Below are 19,323 nucleotides of genomic sequence, written 5' to 3'. Positions count from 1 at the left end.
GTGCCAGATTTCAGAATTTACAAAACAAGTATGAATGTTTGTTAAGTTTGAAAAGTACACACCGTTTCACTCTGCTACTACAGTAGCGTCACTACTTTCCACGTATACACTTCATTATTTTAATTCTTAGTCTTAAAATAACAGCCTAGCGGTGCCAAACTATCATTACAGTTTAATGTTCAAACTGCATTAAAAAATTTATATCAAATTTTGAAATATTTGGCCTTGCCTTGAGAGTGATGTCCTCATGGGCCACTGGCCTGTGAGAGGATCTTATCAAACAGAATAAGGGGGAGAGTTGATACAGTACGAGGTTGATGGTACTGATAAAAAGTGCAATGGTCATAGACAGGATTTGAACCTGCGCTATCTCTAACTCAGACCCAAAGTCCTACGACTTAGACCGCTCAGCCATCGGCACTCCCTAAATTATCCTGTAAAAACATTTAAACACAAATTTTACCATTGGTTGTTAACATCTCCATTTTATTCAGTTGAAGAATTTCTCACTACATATCATTTATGTCTCTAATTTGTTGTAGGTTTTTGTATGTAATTAATTGTATTCATATAATTTTATATATTGATTGTTAAATTTTATATTTGTTGTTGAATTTTATATTTATTGTAAAATTGTATACATTGAGTTATAATCTTGTTGCTTTTTACAATTATTAGTGCCTTGTTCTGACTACTTTTAATGCAGCCTGATTAAAAAAACAAAAAGTACTAGAAAAACTGTCTCAAACCACTAAGTTTATATAATGTTGCTGTAAATAATACTATTGGACCTATGTATGATTTTTATTTTATTTAGTTTGTAGAACAGTACATTGTTACATGTACTTTTGACTTGGCCATCTGGCGGCAAATAAACATCGTCAATACTTGTAGAAGTCTTACGGCAATAAACATGATTTGATTAACAATTGTTAGACTAAAACCAAAACAATAGTACTGATCAAATTAGGTAGAATATTGATTAGGTAGACCAAACAACATTAGAATATGAAAATGTTACACATAACCTTGCACAAGACTAGTGAAGAGCCAACCAGTAACCAACCAAAACTATCCAATTCAAATCCAGAAACATGATCTATCAAATTAAGACTACTCAATTAGTAGTTGATGTTTCCTGTGCGAATATATTTTCCAATAACGGAAAATTGTGTCCTAGTTTATTACCATAAGCACACAGACCTGTACTCCTCACTGTTCGCCAGTTCCCTAATTTCGTCCAGCAGCATGATATAGACCCTGTTGGAGGCTACAGAGACCAGTGTGTGCTTGTTTGAGGCTAACCAGTCCTGGTCTTGCTGATCACTGCAATACTTGAACAGTTGGGGATGTTTGATAAAGAGACGGCTCTTCCCCAACACATGACCTAATCCCAGCACCTGAAAATCGAATGCTATCAGTTATAAAGAATGTTAAAAAAGATAAATATGGTTGAATATTATTGTGCTTAATTAAAAACATCAACTCTCAAGATTCCAAACAACTGTAGAAACTAATTTATAATCCTATTAACTCGTTTTGTCTAACTTGAGGTTGTACAGAATAATGGTGTATAATGCTGTAGACTTCTTTTTTGTATACAGGGTCTGTTCAATAAGTATCAGCACAAGATCAAAAAATTTATAACAGGTATCATTACAATTACTAAACAATCTTCAAAATACATTTCTCCTGCATCGACATGCTTACTTCCAATTCTTTGCAATGGCTGGTCACACACACATTACGCAATTTCATAGGCGTACTTTCACATAAAATGCAGCATTTACAATCGTTCCAGTAGGCACGAGCTCCTTGTGAACAATGCCACGTTGTTCAAAAAAGCAATAAGCATGGTTTCATTTTTATTTTGACATCCAAGCTATTTTCGGGCACGGAGATCTCCGCTTGAGCCATTTTGAACTTTGAAGTTTTGTTTCTAGGTCGTACTGGAATACCCACTATTCATTGCCGGGAATAACGTTGTGGAGAAAATGTTCACCTTCCTGGACACAATTCCAAATTTCTTGCGAAACTTCCACCTGCGACAGTTTTTGTTCCTCGCTCAAGACTTTCGGCACCAGCTTCACACACATTTTCCTCATTAAAAGATCCTCTTTTACAATGGTGTGGACGGTTCCGACTGAGAAGCCAGTCTCCTCACTAATAAGGGCAATGGTTCAACACTTGTCAGAGTCCAAAACGTTCAATGTGGTGATCTTCTTCAACGAGCTCCCATCCTTCCTTAACTTTTTGTGACAATCAAAAACTCTTGTGCTGCTTAAGGCATTGTCCCCATAAGCCTGTTTAATGAGTTCAAGGACATAGATTTCTTGAGTTTAAAGCAAAACTTCACAGCTAAGTCGACATTTACATAAAAAATAAGCCTACCATCAACCTTATCAACTTTGTATAGTAACAAGCATAAAAGACCTTATTAAGACAATAAACTGGATTCTGGTAGTAAATAATGATTTATTACGTATTCAAAGACACAACTGAATTAATTGCTGAACTGCATCACATTTAACTATCTTCCTATTGATTAATTACAAAATTATCATCACACCTTGTTTGCCCGAGAACCAAGGATAAAGAGAGTCTCCTTGCCCAATCGTGATGGGTCCCAGCGGTCCATGTTGTTGCGTACGGATCGTTTGCGTAGAGCTGACTGGCTTGTCTCCGAGTCAGTGTCAGACTCTTTCCTCTTGCGTAGTAATGGACTCTGCAAATAATAATGGGTTTGCGTATTTATAAATGAAAACAAACTTCAAAAAGAGCAACACTAAATCATCATTTCACACTCATTTTGTTTTACAATGATTGAATAACCCTCCTTGAATAATCAGGAGTAGCATGTCTGAATGTTGCTTGAGTTTGTCTATTAATCAATTAATCAATCATCTTTATTTACATTAACATTAAGAAATGTATTGGTGTCAAATATCTGACAGTATTAAGGGAGTTCTCTGACCTGTGTGTGTGTTCTGCGGAGGCGACAGTCTATTAGGCTGACTGTCTCACAGTCACTGAAAGGGGAACTACCACGACTGAGTGGGCCACAGTACATCTGCTTGGCTTCCTCCAGCATCGCGCGGCACACCTCGCGCACATGCTCCTCACTGACACTGCCTGCCCCAAGGTTGGTCCGCACGTTGTCGATTGCCGGCCGAAAAAATGTCTATAAATTACACAAACAATAATGACATTTTAACTGATTTAAAGTTTCTGTTCATATTTAATGTTTAAGCCTTTTTAACTATGATTATGCCCTCCACAATATATATGGTATGACACAGAACAAAAAATATTGCACATTTTTTTTACTTTTAACACTATTTTCTCATACAATCAATAAATAAAATCAGTTACTGTACCAATACCTATGCTACAAGTCATAAAAGTAATGTTGTGGTTAGGGTGTCAGTAGTTGGCTCAAATAAAACGTTACTTCTTACTGTAATATGAATTCCTAAAAAAAATTTCACAGATTTTCCTTAAATGTCCACAAAAGAAGTACAGTAGGTAACAATTAGCATACTTGGTTATTTTTTATATCTCTTAAGAAAGGAAGTTACTTACAATTGAAAGAGAACATGAAAATTGAACTTAATTATCACAAAGTAGGAGTACGCCACACCATATATTGCATATTGCCAGGTTTTGCTGAGGTTGCATTCAAATGATTTCAAGTCTATTGCTTATTTCAATGGGCTATAAGCTTAAGTATTACTATATCACATGTTAAAATGTCACATGATTGTTCTCAGTTTGTTTACACATTTATTTATTCTGCGATTTTCTCGCTGCCTTCACAGTTAACCATAAGATCAAGGTAAAAATGTTTGCTAATGCTCAGCCAATTCCCATGAAGTTATAAGGAAATTAAGCTTCCTGCAATAGTCAGTTAATTCTCAAAATATCATATGGACAGTCAGATAGACAGACAGACAGACATACAGGAATAAAAATGCAAATATATCTTTGTCATACTCCTGCGGTCCTCTTGATCACTAAAGAGGGTTTTCACTGTAATCTGAGTCGAGATATGGGCTTCAGAGTTAAAATGTATTGTTCCTTTCAAAAGCTACGCCCCCTGCCACTTATTATAGGTACTAAGGCATAGTGGGTTATGCGCTTTGGTTCTTTTGGGAAACCTTTCAGTGAGCAAAGGAGTAGATATTTTGCCTAGTAAAGCTGTTTTAACGTTGTTTCGCCTCTTAAGACCCAGATAGACAACAGATTTCACTTGTCACAGTGTTACAGCGTACTCAGTTGAAGATTAAGAGCTCTCTTTGAGTACCATCCTAGCTAGTGTTGGAGACTAAAATCTACTGCTACTATCTCAACTTTAGTTTGTCTTCTCCATAATTTAACAATTCCTTGCAGAAAAGAAATTTATTTTGAAAATTCACAATTTTTAACTGAATAAATGTTTCTTCTGGAAGATTTTTATTTTGAAATCTCTAAATTAAACTTTCTAAATAACATTTAATTAATTTTCAAAACAAAATGTTGTTTGTTTTAACGTTTCTGAATTGTTTCTTTTTATTGGTCAACTACTTTATAATAGTTTAAAACATTAATAGAAGGATTGAAAAGTACTGTTGGAAGATATAACAAAATCTATTTCTGAACAACTGCTGTACTAAACAAACTTTTAGTCTTTCTTGAGAGAGGTCATTTCCCTTCTGATAATTATATCACCCAATTCCTATTAACCTATGTAGGGAACATGAGGGTAATAAAAGGGAACAAAAAATGAAAGTGGTGGTGGGTTTAAAAATGTGGATATGTCTGTGGTGGAACCAAACTGACTTAAGACACATTGACAAATTTAACTACCATATTGAATGACTTACCTCTAAGTATTTTTTTAAAACGGCATCTATCTCTTTGTTGATGGAAGTTTGTAGGTTTTGACGCAAGATATCAAGTGACTTGGCAGCATTGGTTACGGAGCGGCCACGCATTCGTGAGAACGGCAGGTGAGAGTGTCTCACCATCGCGTGTGGACTGGGCCGATGACCACTCGACAGATTGTTTAAGATTACTTGGCGCATGTTAAAAGTGTTTTTCTGAAACACAAAAAGCATTTTAAATTATGATTTTCACTAACTTTGGAAGAACCTTAGAATACTCTAAGATCCCAAATATTCATAATATAACTATATTGTCGGTGACCAAATCAGGGGGTGAGTGGCGATAAGAACACACTGCTTAGTCAGATATAGACTAAGCAAACAAATCAGGCTACGTCAAGACTTTATTTTCATTCAGCGCTATGTGATAATGCTTTGAGAACATTTTTGCTTAGTTCAAGCATGTAACACTCGTCTCTGTCTCTGTTGTTGATAATCAGAGGTAACAATTGTAAATTCTTAAATAGTTTGTTTTTATTTCATTGGAGATTGAAAATTTTATAAACATAAACCAAAATGTTAATAATTTAATGTTTATTACTATTAACGTCAACTTACTAATATTAATGAAAGTTTAACACATTGAAACAACATTTATAATTATATGTAATATAAAAGAGAAAAATTAAACAATTTGTTTCTCCATTTGTTAAGTTTTGCTGCTTAAGAAAACCGGAATCAATCGATTTTTTTTAATTGGCGGGAACACTAAAAATAACCTAAAAAAATTTTAATTAGTTTTAGGTCAGTAACTTGTGCAATGGAATCAGAGACTGTAAAAGTAGGGGATCTGAGACACAAAAATGTTTGCAATTCAGGGACTGCCTAATTATGATTCAATTAATGATGATTAGTAAATTAATAGGAATTTAATTCAATGCATAGTGCAATGACTATTGTAACTTCCAAAAATCATTTACTAATTTGATTTTAGCTCCTTTGATGCCTACGTAAAAAAGAGATTTTAGAATTAAGCAATTATGCAAATTGTTAACCAAGCAACATTATATTTTTGTGGTTAGTTGCAAATCTAGGAATTAAGTTTATATTTTGAATGTTAATATTCTTGTAAAAGATGTTCATGACATTTTGTTAAGCAGCTTCAAAGCTTTTTATGTAACAAAAACTATGCAATGCTGAAGACAGAAAATCACGTGAGAACGGAACTCAGAAAAAGATGATAGGAGAGGGAGGTGCAGGATCTCCTAGTTACTATGATTTTCAGAATCAAAAATTAAACATGAGATCCCATTATTCAGAGTCAATTTTTCAGTTTAGTTTCTGATTACAGTATTTTATTCTTGGCATCTGTATTGTATATACCATGTTTTTAAAACATTATTTGTGAACGGAATAAATTACAATTCACCAAGTGGATACAACAGCATTTTTAAAGCAGTAATCTTTATTAAATTGTTTAATCTTTAATAAGTAGGCCAAATTATTTCTAAATGAGTGAATAAAATAATTTTTGAGTCATAAGCAGCAATGCATTGCCATAGGCTACTATCGGCAACTAACGTTTTCACTGACGTATTGTAAAATTTAATACTGACGTATCCTAGTTTTGCATGGTTGTTATATCTAAGAGCAATGTATACTTCTATTTTATATGCAACTGTTTGGTCCATGCTATACCACATTAATTCCTATATACACATTCAGATGCAGCAATATTACGTCCAGCATACTTGTGAAAAAGTTAAACCTTCATAATAGTTGATTTTTATATAAAGGTTATATACTAGAGCAGTATTTTACATTTACAGAACACTTCTAGTTTATCTGGCCATTTTGTACTCTGGTTGAGAATTCAATCCCAAGGGAGCCGAATTGAAGAAAGGCTGATGTACATCTATTATTAACACAGAGTTAGGAAATAATTTTATTATTTAGGCTAATATAACTTTTACACTGAGTTATTACCAAAGTATATGCAGATAATTGGTGACAAGAACGTACCCACTCAACGAGGTGTGACTGGTTGTCAGAAGAATGCTTGCAGTATTGGCTGGAGTCACTGTCTGAGTGTTGACCAAGCGCCTGTAACGTTGAACGATGTGACGTGTCGGGTGAGGCATCCCACGAAGCTCCTCGGTGGACAACCATCCTGAACAGTCACTCACTATAGTACGGATTACAATTTAACAAAACATGCATTGGCAAATTTTAGATTAAAGGATTTATATGATTAAAAAATAGTATCAAATATATATATATATATATATTGATTAAAATATGGAGTGTTTCAAAATTAAGACAGACAAACGTTGGCAAGTGAAATGGTAAAAAAATGTTATAAATCTTAATCAGTACACTAGACACACGATAAGTAGAACCTTGGTATAACAAATCCCAAGGGTCTAAAAAGTTTGTTAAATTGGGGAAATTCTCAGTAACAAGGTTTGTTATGCTGAGGTTGAATGCTGCGAAGATTCCCTACAAAGGAGTTCTTACAGCTGAATGCAAACCTCTATGTAATGAATATCTCATCCCTTATGCTTCGTTTTACAAATGATTTGTAACTGCAGGACCTACGTCTACACAAAAAAGTATAGCATTCAAACAGGAAAAAACAAAACTGTTTTTAAAAATTATGTTTTATTTATTTTACACTACTCGTTGTGAATGATTTAATTTTTTAACTGAATAAAAGCTTTATGTTGAAAATGTAGACAATTATAGATTTGATATATTTTACTCATAGAGAATTTTTATGCTACTTACCGTACAATTATAGCATAACGTATAAAAGCTAGTGTTGTGTTTTCTACATTTTTACACAAACCAAAACAAATCTTTTTAAATCTAAATTTAAGATCTAATCCTTGGTACTTATTTAATTACTAAACTTTAAATATTTTTAAACCATTTATGTTACTTTATGTACCCTAGCTTAATCATCAAGCTTTTAACATGTACATAGTTGTTCACTACCCTGATTATCACTACAAAGTCAGTATTTTTTACTGTTTACGTTGTTGTAGCTTATGTAGATAAATACAAATTAGTTTGTTTCAGCCAGTCACTGAACATCTCTCTTTTCATCTATACTTTTTTATTTGCATAAATAACCTTGAGCTGTTCAAAAAGTATCGGACTTTTGTTAATTAAAAGTGCATTTATTGAACTATAAATACAAACTTCTAATCCCCTTCAAAGTAGTCTCCTTGGTGATGCACACTTCTCCCAGCGCTTCTGCCACTGTCCAAAACATTTCTGGAAGGCATCTTTTGGAATGCTGTTAAGCTCGGCCGTCGTAATCTGTTTAATGTTTTCTCTTTCTTGAAATCGAGTTCCTCTCAAGGGTATTTCAGCTTAAGAAATAGCCAGAAGTCGCAGAGAGCCATGTCGGGGGAGTACAGAGATTGGCGAACCAGAGGTGTGTTGTTTTGATCAAAAAAAACTCTGAATTAGATGTAGACAGTGGACAGGTGCATTGTCGTGATGAAGCTGCCAAGTTTTTGATGCTCACAGAAGGTGCCACACAGCATTACGTAGGCGAGGAAGAACCTCAAGATAGTATTTTTTTGTGATGGTTTGGCCGTGTACTCACAATGTACCACTCCACTGGAGTCAAAGAAGATTGTCAACATGACCTTGACTTGGCTGCAAAATTACCATGTTTATTTTTAGTCTTGGAGATGGCGTGTGTTTCCACTGCGATGATTGCACCTTGGTTTCCAGGTCGTATCCATAAATCTAGGATTCATCACCAGTGATCACTGTGTTCAGGAGTTACCGTTTGCACCATCAAGCATGTCTTGTGCAATTTCAAAGCAAAGTTGTTTTTGCTCCTTTTTCAGCAACTTTAAAATAAATTTTGCGGACACTCTTCTAATTTTCAAATCCTCAGTTAAAATCAAATGTACTGACCCAATGTACTGACTCCAATTTCTTCAGCTAGTTCTCAGACTGTAAGACGACGGTTCTTGTTCTCTTTCCACTAATGTTTGACCATTTTTGAATCGATTGTACCACTCTTTTATTTGAGTACTACTCATGGCAGACTACTAAAACGCCTGAATATTGGGAATTGTTTCCACTTGCGAATTGCCAAGATTTTGGAAAAAATTTAATGCAGTAAAGCTGCTCATGTTTTTCTATCATTTTATAACTTGATAAAAACTGCCGAGCACAACAGAGAGGTCTACACTACTAGGCTGATTGCCGGTGACTGAAGCTTTGTCATGATATGAGACAGTGCATGTGTGCGCATGAAAATCTAGCTTGTACCATAATAATATTCTTTCAACATTAAATCTAACTTTTTTATGTACAAAATAACACACATTCATTTGTTAAACCTTAACAATATAACGTCTTGTTCACAACAACATTGCTACGGCTGACAACACAGTCTGCCTCCTAGCAACACTATATGATAAATGGCTCATGATAAACATTTTGCAGTCAGACTGTATTATTTTCATGCTGTAATGATAAGTTATATAAAACCATTCATAAAGTTTTAGTTAAGTAGCTTTTTAATTTAAAATGGAGTAATACTAATAAATACTGGTTTATGAAAAAATTATTGTTTTGATAATCCAGAACTTAAAATAATTCTGGATATATTGAGTCCCTAGTGTACCATGGGACGACATTAGAAGGTAGTACTTATATGTTCGATGGCGTATTTTTTTCAAGAGAAAAGAGTCTAAAATCTGCATTAAACTAATTAGATTTGTGTGCTTCTGTTCTGTGATGCCCTTTGAGCTCAAAAGATAAGCCCTTAGAATTTTTTGTTTTGTTTTACATAAAGCAAGACAGTTCATATGGTAATACATTGGACGGTGGTTACATTAATTGTCACGATGCTATATGCAAGACTGGCTTGCACAGTCCTTTTTATCAGTAGACTGCCGTGGAACTTACACTTTACCATCTCTCCTTCTTATTTTGTTAGAAAGGATTTTGTTTTTCCATATAAGCAAGTGGCCTAAGAGGGCAGGTAGAATGAAGCTGAAAATGGAACAGTCTCTCTCTTGTATGCAAAAATAGCTTAAAATATTAACTATGGATATCAACTTTCTAAGCAATTACATTTTGAATTGATCACCTAACTATATACAAAATAGCCTTCATATATAAAAGGCAATTAGGAAGATAAAAAAACCACTATTTGCAGTGGATCCAATAATTAATCTATCCAGGAACTTATATCAATAATATACATCCAGTACATGCATTCAATGTTTAGTAATTTAGGGGAAAATGTAGCTATAAATTATTTTGTCTATGTGTTCCAGACAATACTAGAAATAGCTGACGGAATGTGCATGGAAATTTGAGTCAAGTGAATTAAACGAAATTTAAAACATTATGTTGCCAGTTCTGATTCTATAATTTATTCCTTTGCTAATTTATCCTTACTCCCCTTCATACCATTGTAAATAATACAGAACCAGAACCATGCCTCAATAACAAATTTAATCTTAAAGAAACTAAACTTCATATTTGATCTGTCCCTTAAGCCGTTCAAGACAATCTAGTGAACAGACCTAATGAAATTTAGTTTTCACAGATGCCAAGTTAAGCTACAGCTGACTTTCAGACTTCAGCAGTGGCTTAGGCAGTCTTCTGCAGCAGTACTCCATATCTCTTCAGTACAAATGATGTTACCAAGCTATTTCTTTTTCTTTTAACTATAGCATCATAAACATAGGCTAAAAATGAATTGGGATCTATCCATTATTTAAAGAAATACCTTCAAGTGAGTTTTTCCTACACCTTATGATGAGCTCATAGATTCAAAAAACAATTCTAACATTCAGCTCATCGGATTTTTTTTCATATTATCCCTAGTAAATACGAAACTCCGCTAGCACAAAACACACCCAATAAGGGTTTTGGTGTGGTCCAAGTCTGTGGTTGTCTGTAACAAACTCTATATGATAGAATGGCCCACTGACAGTACATCAGACGCTTGTTCAAGCCACCAGCAGCAACGTTGGGTGTCTGGAGTGAGTTAAGCTCCATACGATATCGTCCTTTAAGAGTGGACTACCTAAGCGTCTGAAGCTGAGTCGAGTACAAACCACTTGAGTGGCCTATAAGAGTGATGACGATTTCTGCACAAAGTATTGTCACCATATATGTTTACTTCTTTAAGAGCCTAAATGGGGCTACTTCTGTGTTTTATAGCATACTCTGATTGTTCTGATATTGTAGAAGAGAGCCGTGTGGATAATGTCTTCAAGCAAGCAACTAAAGCATTGTCAGATTATTGGACATCCTCAACCTACCTTACATATTACTAAGTGTCTCAAACATAACATGGGTAGTTCCTTTACACAAAGATATGAACTTCATAGAAGTGGTAAACAAAGTCAAGACAATTTTAACAACTCTTCCTGTACATTGAGTCCATGGTCACAGTTCCCTCATACTTGCTTTGAGGGCATTTATATATTTGCCCGAGCCCAGAGACAAATACAAATCTATAAATATTGTGTATTTAATTTTTTTTATTCCTCTATAATGATATTGTAACAATATTTATAGCCTAAGAGTGCAAGTTCATTGAGTTTTGTCTCCAGAAGACGAACATATCTAGACTTGTCCTCGTATACATCTACAGCCTATTCTACACATGGAAATTAATTTTCAGCATTAGAAATCCCAAGTGATACATGTAATGTGATAGAAGAACGTTTTTCATAACATACATCCAAATTGTTAAATGATGAGCACTGTCAATCCAGAATGGATGGTCCAAAGAAATTGCATATTTCTGATATTGGAAGAATGGCAAATTGTTTGCAAAAGCAAATAATAAATTTCGTACAAAAGATTTATTTGGTTATCTTTAAAGCAATAATGCAATAAAAATAATAAACTCCTTATCATGTCCAATATATGTTAAGACAAAACACAATATAGCAACATAAACCTTTACTAGCTTAAGGGTTTATAAGTTAAGGGAAGGAAATTAAATATTATACAAACCTCACTATGAATAACTACAATATTCCGTCTATAACTAAATAACAATTAGGTATTAAGATTCGGCCAATGCTGCATATAATACAATAATCGATGTATTCGAAGTTTTATACAATATTGTTTAAACAAAAATATTAGCAGACGACGAGCTGTCATTAATAGCTCTTCTTCTTCTTGACAAAACAACAACAGAAGAGCCAACGGAACAGTAAAATTAAAATGTGCACGCATTGAAAAGCAGTATTCACATATGTATTACATATCTGCTGGGTTGCTCTGTTAAATGTTATAATATAATGAAAAATACGGTCATCTATTAACAAACAAAAATTCCGATTTGCTTATTTACGGAAATATAATTTAATGCGTTGAATTGTATGATATGGAACTTATAGCCAATACTGTTATATTTTTGTAATGATTATAATAATTTATATTATTACTAGTGTAGTTAAAAAATTCTCGACTCTGTAGAATGCTCTCTGTACTGAAAAACGGGTACTTTGGGATTATACCGACCACACCCAGACATGAATCGTTATTTGACATTTTGTTTCTACTGATTACTAGATTAGCGTAGAACAATATTTCGTCAATATAAAACAGGAATTGTCTTATCGCAAACCCCTCCCCACCCTCAGACAGAGGTCAAAGTCGAGCGGTCTAGTAGATAACGTGATTGCAGAGTCTCGCCGCCCGTTCAGCTGGTGCGTCGCTTTGTTGTACTTCCGTGTTTTACCTCTACATTTCTCCAAACACAAAAATTCAACAAAAACAAACATTACCAAACTAAAACTAAACTATTTATTGAAAAAAACACTCAAAACTTGTTTTTATTCTTGATCACACTCCTCCACCCAATATGCGAGTGCCTCCACCCTCGGTGCTGCCCCGCGCTGATGTCGACGAAAGAAAAACATCCCTCGAGATAGTACCTATCAGTAAAATATCAAATTCTAGAGGGGCTGATCAGAAATATAAATTGAATTGTAATGAAAAAGGCAATTATGTTATGTACCGTGCAAATCATGTGATGCCGCGCCCTGCCCTAATCGGGATTATCGAGAAAGATAAGATAACAGCGACAACAATACCGATCACAATACCTGGAAATGCTTGTAATTATGTAATTAAACAGTTGTTTTTTCGTTCTATCATGTTTGTTTCTATAAATTTATATTTTTGTGTTCTTCATACTGGTGTGGTCGGTATAATCCCAAAGTACCGAAAAACGTCTACCTATTATCAAATTCTAACGATTAAATAAATAATTAACGTTATCTGATTTTATATATTTAAGTAAAATATTGCATCATCTGGCCCCAGCTTAATTTGAAGGTTTTTATATTATTTACTCTTTGTAAAAATAAAACTACATCATCTGTTACAATGAGATTGTAACGGGTTCAAATCCCAGGGAGGGCCAATCATGTATAGACACGAAACAGTGTACTTTGAAAAATAATAAAACCAGTGAACATCGCAGCCTACATAGCAGAAGCTGAGGCTTAAAAGAGATTACAAAAAAAAAATATATAAAAAAAATATTTAAAAAATATAAAAAAATTAAGGTTATTTAATTGAATTTTGTTGATTAAAGCCTTAGTTTGTAAAGATTTTCTTAGTTTCATTACAATTTAATCAACATTTTTGCTGTACTAACTTGAATACTCTGTAATGGAAAAACTACTAAAACTGAGAAACAGACAGTCTGCAGCCCTAAAACAACAAATGAATCTAAACAATGGAAATATTTGATTAAAAATTCAATACTTGTATAGAAAATGCTGGTTGAAGGAGATAAGAAACTTAGACTATTAGTAAATTTTCTGTCCTTTGAAAACTATAAATTTATCAGTGAATATAAAGATTATAACAATGCTATAAAACATTCATACCTAAGAAAAGTGTACTTTTTCCTAGATACTTACTAGCTAATTATAAACAACAAGAAGGAGAATCAATAGATCACTATTTGCAAATGTTTAGTCTCTTAGTATGGAGTGTGATTTTGGAAATGTCGATGCTAAAACCTGTAGTGATGAGTCAATCAGAGATGTCTTTATTAGTGGTTTAAATTCATCTCAAATCAGATAACGTATACTAGAACATAATGTCTTAACCGAGGATAAAGTCGAAAAAATATCTCGTTCCTTAAGAAACATGCGAACGCTTATTACATGACTTCACGTGTACTTCAATCATATTGTCACAATGCTGATATAACTTTAAAAAGGGCTATGCAGAAATTCAAAATGCTCTTTTAGAAACGCATGAAAGTGAACATGAAAACCTACAGTTAAAGCTCAAGCACCTAGGGCTTGCCACAATATTAGTCTCCTAAGAAACTACCGTTGTGACAATTTTATGGAATTGCTTGCTTGAAAGACTTAATAAAACCAGTAAGTGTTTACAAAAATGAGATGGTAACATGAATATAGAAGTATATCTGCTGTATAGCCTTAGAAAACTATGTTTTGGATGTATGTGAGGATTTCTTTCTGAGGAAGTTTATTGACACTGTTGGCAGAAAGATTTAAATGCAAAGAAGAAGAAATAAATCGATTGAAAAGAAAAAAGGAAATTTGATAATGAGACCTCATCTTCAACAGATAAAGAGGTAATATTACAAGGAAGAGATACAATGATATTGCAAATATTCAATGAAATTTTTAACAGAATTGTTTCTGAATTTAAGAAATTGACAAGGAACATTTCAGCATATTTCTTACGTTTTTCATAACTTTTTGTGTTCAAGATTATCAACTTTCAAGAAGTCGCCTAAAGAACCCAAAGTTTATTCAAATACATTGACGCATCATTGTTGTTAGATATCTGAATGACTTGACAATTCTCTATATTGAAAGTGACTTTTTGAATAATGTCAGCCACAACAAACTGATAGACACTTTTGTTATTCACAAAACCAGAAAAAATGTATTTAGCTGTTTAATTCAAACGAGTCACTCAGATGAACGAGTGATCCGAATCACAGTGTTTTAGAAGAGCCGTTCACCATGAAAGATTCATTATCTTTACAAAACAACTGAATCCCACTAATATTATAAATGCGAAAGTTTGAATGTTTGGAGGTTTGTCCTCGAATCACGCTGAAACTGCTATAGACGGATTGTGCTGAAATTTGGAACAGGTATAGCTTTTGGTCTGAATTAACATTTAGAGTGCTTTTTACCACCCATAACACATTCATTTCACCAAATAAAGTCGAATTCAAATTGAAAAATTAGTTTGTTTACACTCGAATGTTATGATAAGAACGAGTGCTCCCTAGGAGAAACCGGGTGAACTAACCTTGACTGCACGGGCAGTTCAAACCTCTGCCGCTAGGTTGCTCTTGCTGTCTCTCCCGTTTCTCGAGACGTGAATTTCTCAATCCCACTAATATTACAAATGCGAAAGTTTGAATGTTTGGATATTTGGATGTTTGGATGTTTGTATGTTTAGATGTTTGGAGGTTTGTCCTTGAATCACGCTGAAACTGCTTGCTATACGGATTGTGCTGAAATTTTGAACAGGTATAGCTTTTGGTCTGAATTAAAACTTAAGAGTGCTTTTTACCACCCATAACACATTCATTTCACCAAATAAAGTGGAATTCAAATTGAAAGTTTGTTTGCATTCGAATGTTATGGTAAGAACGAAACATAATAACGTTTCATTATTAAAATTAAACTGGCACTAAACAGCTGTTGACAGCTATAATTCGACTAACTTTCTGAAACATCTGTTTACATTAAAATGTTATCAATAATAAGTAAACAGTGCTTGATCGGTAGTGTAATGCAGATAGTAAATAAAACATTAATATATAAATTTTACTCCAGATTGCGCCAGTGACGAATTAAAATCATCTAATGTATTAAATACTGTTATAAAACTAACCTTAATGAACAAAGTTATGAATGTTTTTAAGTTACTTTAAACTAGTGGGCTTCCTTTACATTATGATATTACATTTTAACAATGACTTACGGAAAAAAGCAGAGAAATGAATACTAACATACCTTAACGATTCATTCTTTCCCTGGCTACAGTCCAAAAAACAAGTGTAACGCAAAACTTTAATAACGATTATTTTGGAATGTTGCATAACCTTAATAGGGATTTCCCCCTTATACCGGAAGTACATAAGAAGTAGGTAGGACTTCCCCCTAGGTCCTAATAGGCTTTTCAGTCCTAGCAAACTCAACTATGCCAATACAATTTTGACCAAAATAGATTTCCGAGAACTATATAATCGAACGTATATAGTATTTTAATCGTGGTAATATGGGAAGCTAACTTGTGACATAGTAGGTAAGTGAATTTAAACGGTCTTAAATAGGCACTTTTTAACAGAAGTAGGCTTCTCGGTTCTATGTAAGTACATTACTCTACTATGGTACTGAAAATATCTTAGACCTGAAATACATGACAAGGACTGTAAATATACGCTTTTTGACCAAAGTAATTTTCCGAGACCTGTGTGATACGAGATTTGTGTTTTCTTGATCAGGATTACAAGGCAGATTCAGTTGTGACCTTATGTATATAATTAATTAAAACCAGAAATGCTCCTACACGTGCCAAACATGATATAATAATTAAATTAAACTCTGATACTATTTACCATGAACTTGATAATATCTACCTGATGTATGCCTACTTACGTTTTAAAATGTTTGTAGGACTCTCATCATATTACATAATAATTGCTTTTTATAAGGACTTCGGTTCTAAAACTTGCGTGTGAAGCCGCGGGCAACAGCTAGTAAATTATATTTTCTTCTAAATCAGGTTATTAAATTATTTTTAAGGATTGTAACAACGTATGATGTTATAATTAAGTTCATTTTAAAAAACCCTCGCCCATAGAAATAATAGCTCAACATTACATGCAATTAACTAAAACTGTATTGACTCTGCGTACCTAAAATCGCGCAGCCGTTCATTTCGTTCAGTTATCATGTGTTCATTTCGTTCTTTCGTCCAGCCATTCTTTTGTTTACTGCTGACCGAGAATAATCGTAACCGTGATACTCGACAGGCCGAGTAGGGAGCCTGAGTATTATGAAAAGTGGCGGGAATTTAATCGACTAGATGTCTAAAATATGGTGTTATTTGTAAATATAAATTATTTTCAAACGAGTATTATGTCTGTTTGATTTGTAAGATAATGATCTAACTTATGATAAATCAAAGTAATATAAATCAAAGTCCATTGTATTAACATTTAATATCTTTAGTAAAGTATCTGGTAACTTACAGATATTTTTAAAGATCAGTTTTTATGGAAATATTTACACTTAATACATTCCGAAAACAATACATTTATTTTTATATATTTGTAAATTCACTGTTTCTTCTTCTTTCATTCCGTTTAGTCGTTCACAACGAGCTCCTACGAGGACACCCTGGATGGAGACAATGCAAATTGTCGTTGTTTAGCAACGCGTTGCGACGTTATTCAGCTAGCCGATAACAGGTAGCGGCAAAGTGTTATTTCAGCAACTGTTGCCCACTAACCATTGCGAAACTGTGTCGTCCTTCCATACATAGCGTAACGTTCGTTGAACAAACTTTTCCATTGGCTGTTGCATATATTACATTATTGAAATAAAATAAATAGTAAAAATAAATTACTAAAACACGAAATTTGTTACTATCGTAATGTATTGCCCTCAGGGGCAGTGGGCTTTCCACTGTACGGGTGTTTTTGGCGACCCCGGGGTACCTGAGCCAAGCTGTGAGAACCTTCTCACAGTCCTTCCAGAGCTAGGGCCTTTCTCCCATCTTTCAGGTCTTAGCTCACTGTCTTTATTCTTTTCTGAGCCAACTTTGCTCGCCTTCTTCTTTTCGACCCCGCATTACGGGTGTCCTTCCCCCTTCTTTCGACCGGCGCATGCTGGGGAGTCCTGGGAGTGTCCCTGTCTTGTTGCAGGGACTGATGTGTGCCTCGCACTGCCGATGGTCCCCTGCAGTGTGTTGTCAGAAGCCAGCTGCGGTCCTTGGTCAGGAAGTGCGGCATGGATGCAGGGATCGGACTCTGCATTGCCACGGGCGACCCCCAGCACGTACATCTTGTGTGTATCGGTGCTGGGCAAACGGAGATTCGGGCCCCGGGGAACTGGGGTAGGGGCGTCCTCTTTCCTAAGGGAGGAGGACCTCCAAGGGTACACCCGCTCTCGGCCAAAGAGCTCTCGGGCCGCCACACGATGCGCTGGTGACAAAAAAGCATGGACTGTCAAACCACATACACGAGTAATGGAAAGGAGAAGGAGCAAGCCGCTTTCAAGCTTTCAAGCGCAGCTCAATTATGCAAAGGTCTCCGACCTTGACGACTGGGACGCCGACGAGGGAACTTAAAACCTCCCCTCCGCCGGTGCCGTTCAAGGCTGTTAGTGACACCGGATCGTCGTCCGGATCCGGAAAGAGGAGGTCGATCTGGCGTTGGAGGTGACCAAGCCGGAAAACCACAAGCTAAGAAAGAAGGAATTCCTCCCAGGAAGAGCCCTCTTCGTGCGTCATTCGGTCTGCAAACGCTTCGGCAGCAGCATGACGATGTCAGCGAAGAGGAGGACCTGTCATTGAACAAAATGAAAGCTCTTTTGAAGGAGATGGCCAAGGCTTTCCTTACTCAAAGGAACGTCAATTAGGCGATAAAGGATGGAATGCAGAAACTCGATGGTTTCCTTGGTGAAATCGAGCAATGCCGGAAGATTAGGCTGAAGGCGGTGAAGCAGGAGCGCGACTTCATGAACCGTGTCATATCTGATTCGCCTCAAGCTGAAGCTCACCTGGCTGACTCTCAGACCCAAGCCAGAAAGCGAGCAAAGCGGCAGAGAGGTTCTTCGTCGGGAAGCCCTGAGCTTAGGGAATTGGATCCAGCGCCGAATCCAGTCTCCTTCTCTGCTTCCACGCAGACTGAGGACGTTCCGGCTGCTGCTTTAGTTCCTGCTCCGGTAGGGGTTCCTGCACCAGCAGCTGCTCTAATCCCAGCGTCAATCCCATCGACACATCTCAACTCGCAGGGGCCGCCCCGCAAACACCTTTGGGGAACTAGGACAGACGCCTCTCAAAAAAGAAGAGGAGACAGCTAAAACGCGCCGAGGCTGCCTCAATGAAGACGCCTGCAAAAGGTAAAAAGAAAGAAGGCTCAAGTCTCTGAACTGGTTAAGGAGACCCCTGGCAAAACTTCCAAGAAGCCTTCACGACCCAGGCTCAAGAAGCCTAGGGCTGAGGCGAATTTTGATCAAACCCTTAGCGATCTTTCGCCGATGTCCTAGGACAGATTAAAACCCAGGCGAAACTGGAAGAGACAGAGACTACAATCAAGTCCATCCGACGAACCTAGAACGGGGATGTTCTCCACGAACTGGGAAAATCGAAGGAAAAGGACGGTTTTGCTGCTTCCCTCAAAACCGCTCTTGGTGACAAAGGCTCAATTCGAGCC

At 35.6% G+C, this 19,323-nt stretch overlaps 1 protein-coding gene across 1 annotated transcript in view; it reads right to left on the bottom strand.

Annotated features, from left to right (window-relative positions):
• Nucleotides 1-12,024, bottom strand: part of LOC124367598 (deoxynucleotidyltransferase terminal-interacting protein 1) — a 41,514-nt gene extending 29,490 nt beyond the window's left edge. The window contains exons 1-6 of the mRNA XM_046824557.1: nucleotides 11,874-12,024; nucleotides 6,885-7,032; nucleotides 4,863-5,078; nucleotides 2,975-3,181; nucleotides 2,570-2,725; nucleotides 1,204-1,400 (exon numbers count right to left, since the gene is read on the bottom strand). Coding sequence (XP_046680513.1) covers nucleotides 1,204-1,400; nucleotides 2,570-2,725; nucleotides 2,975-3,181; nucleotides 4,863-5,078; nucleotides 6,885-7,031 — 923 coding nt within the window. The 5' untranslated portion in view covers nucleotide 7,032; nucleotides 11,874-12,024. The remainder of the gene's footprint in view (nucleotides 1-1,203; nucleotides 1,401-2,569; nucleotides 2,726-2,974; nucleotides 3,182-4,862; nucleotides 5,079-6,884; nucleotides 7,033-11,873) is intronic.
• Between the last annotated feature and the right edge of the window lie 7,299 nt (nucleotides 12,025-19,323).

Source organism: Homalodisca vitripennis, chromosome 8 (assembly GCF_021130785.1).
Source record: "Homalodisca vitripennis isolate AUS2020 chromosome 8, UT_GWSS_2.1, whole genome shotgun sequence".
NCBI lineage: Eukaryota > Metazoa > Arthropoda > Insecta > Hemiptera > Cicadellidae > Homalodisca > Homalodisca vitripennis.
Note: the sequence above shows the minus strand (reverse complement) of the source record. Positions and strands in the feature narration are given on the sequence as shown.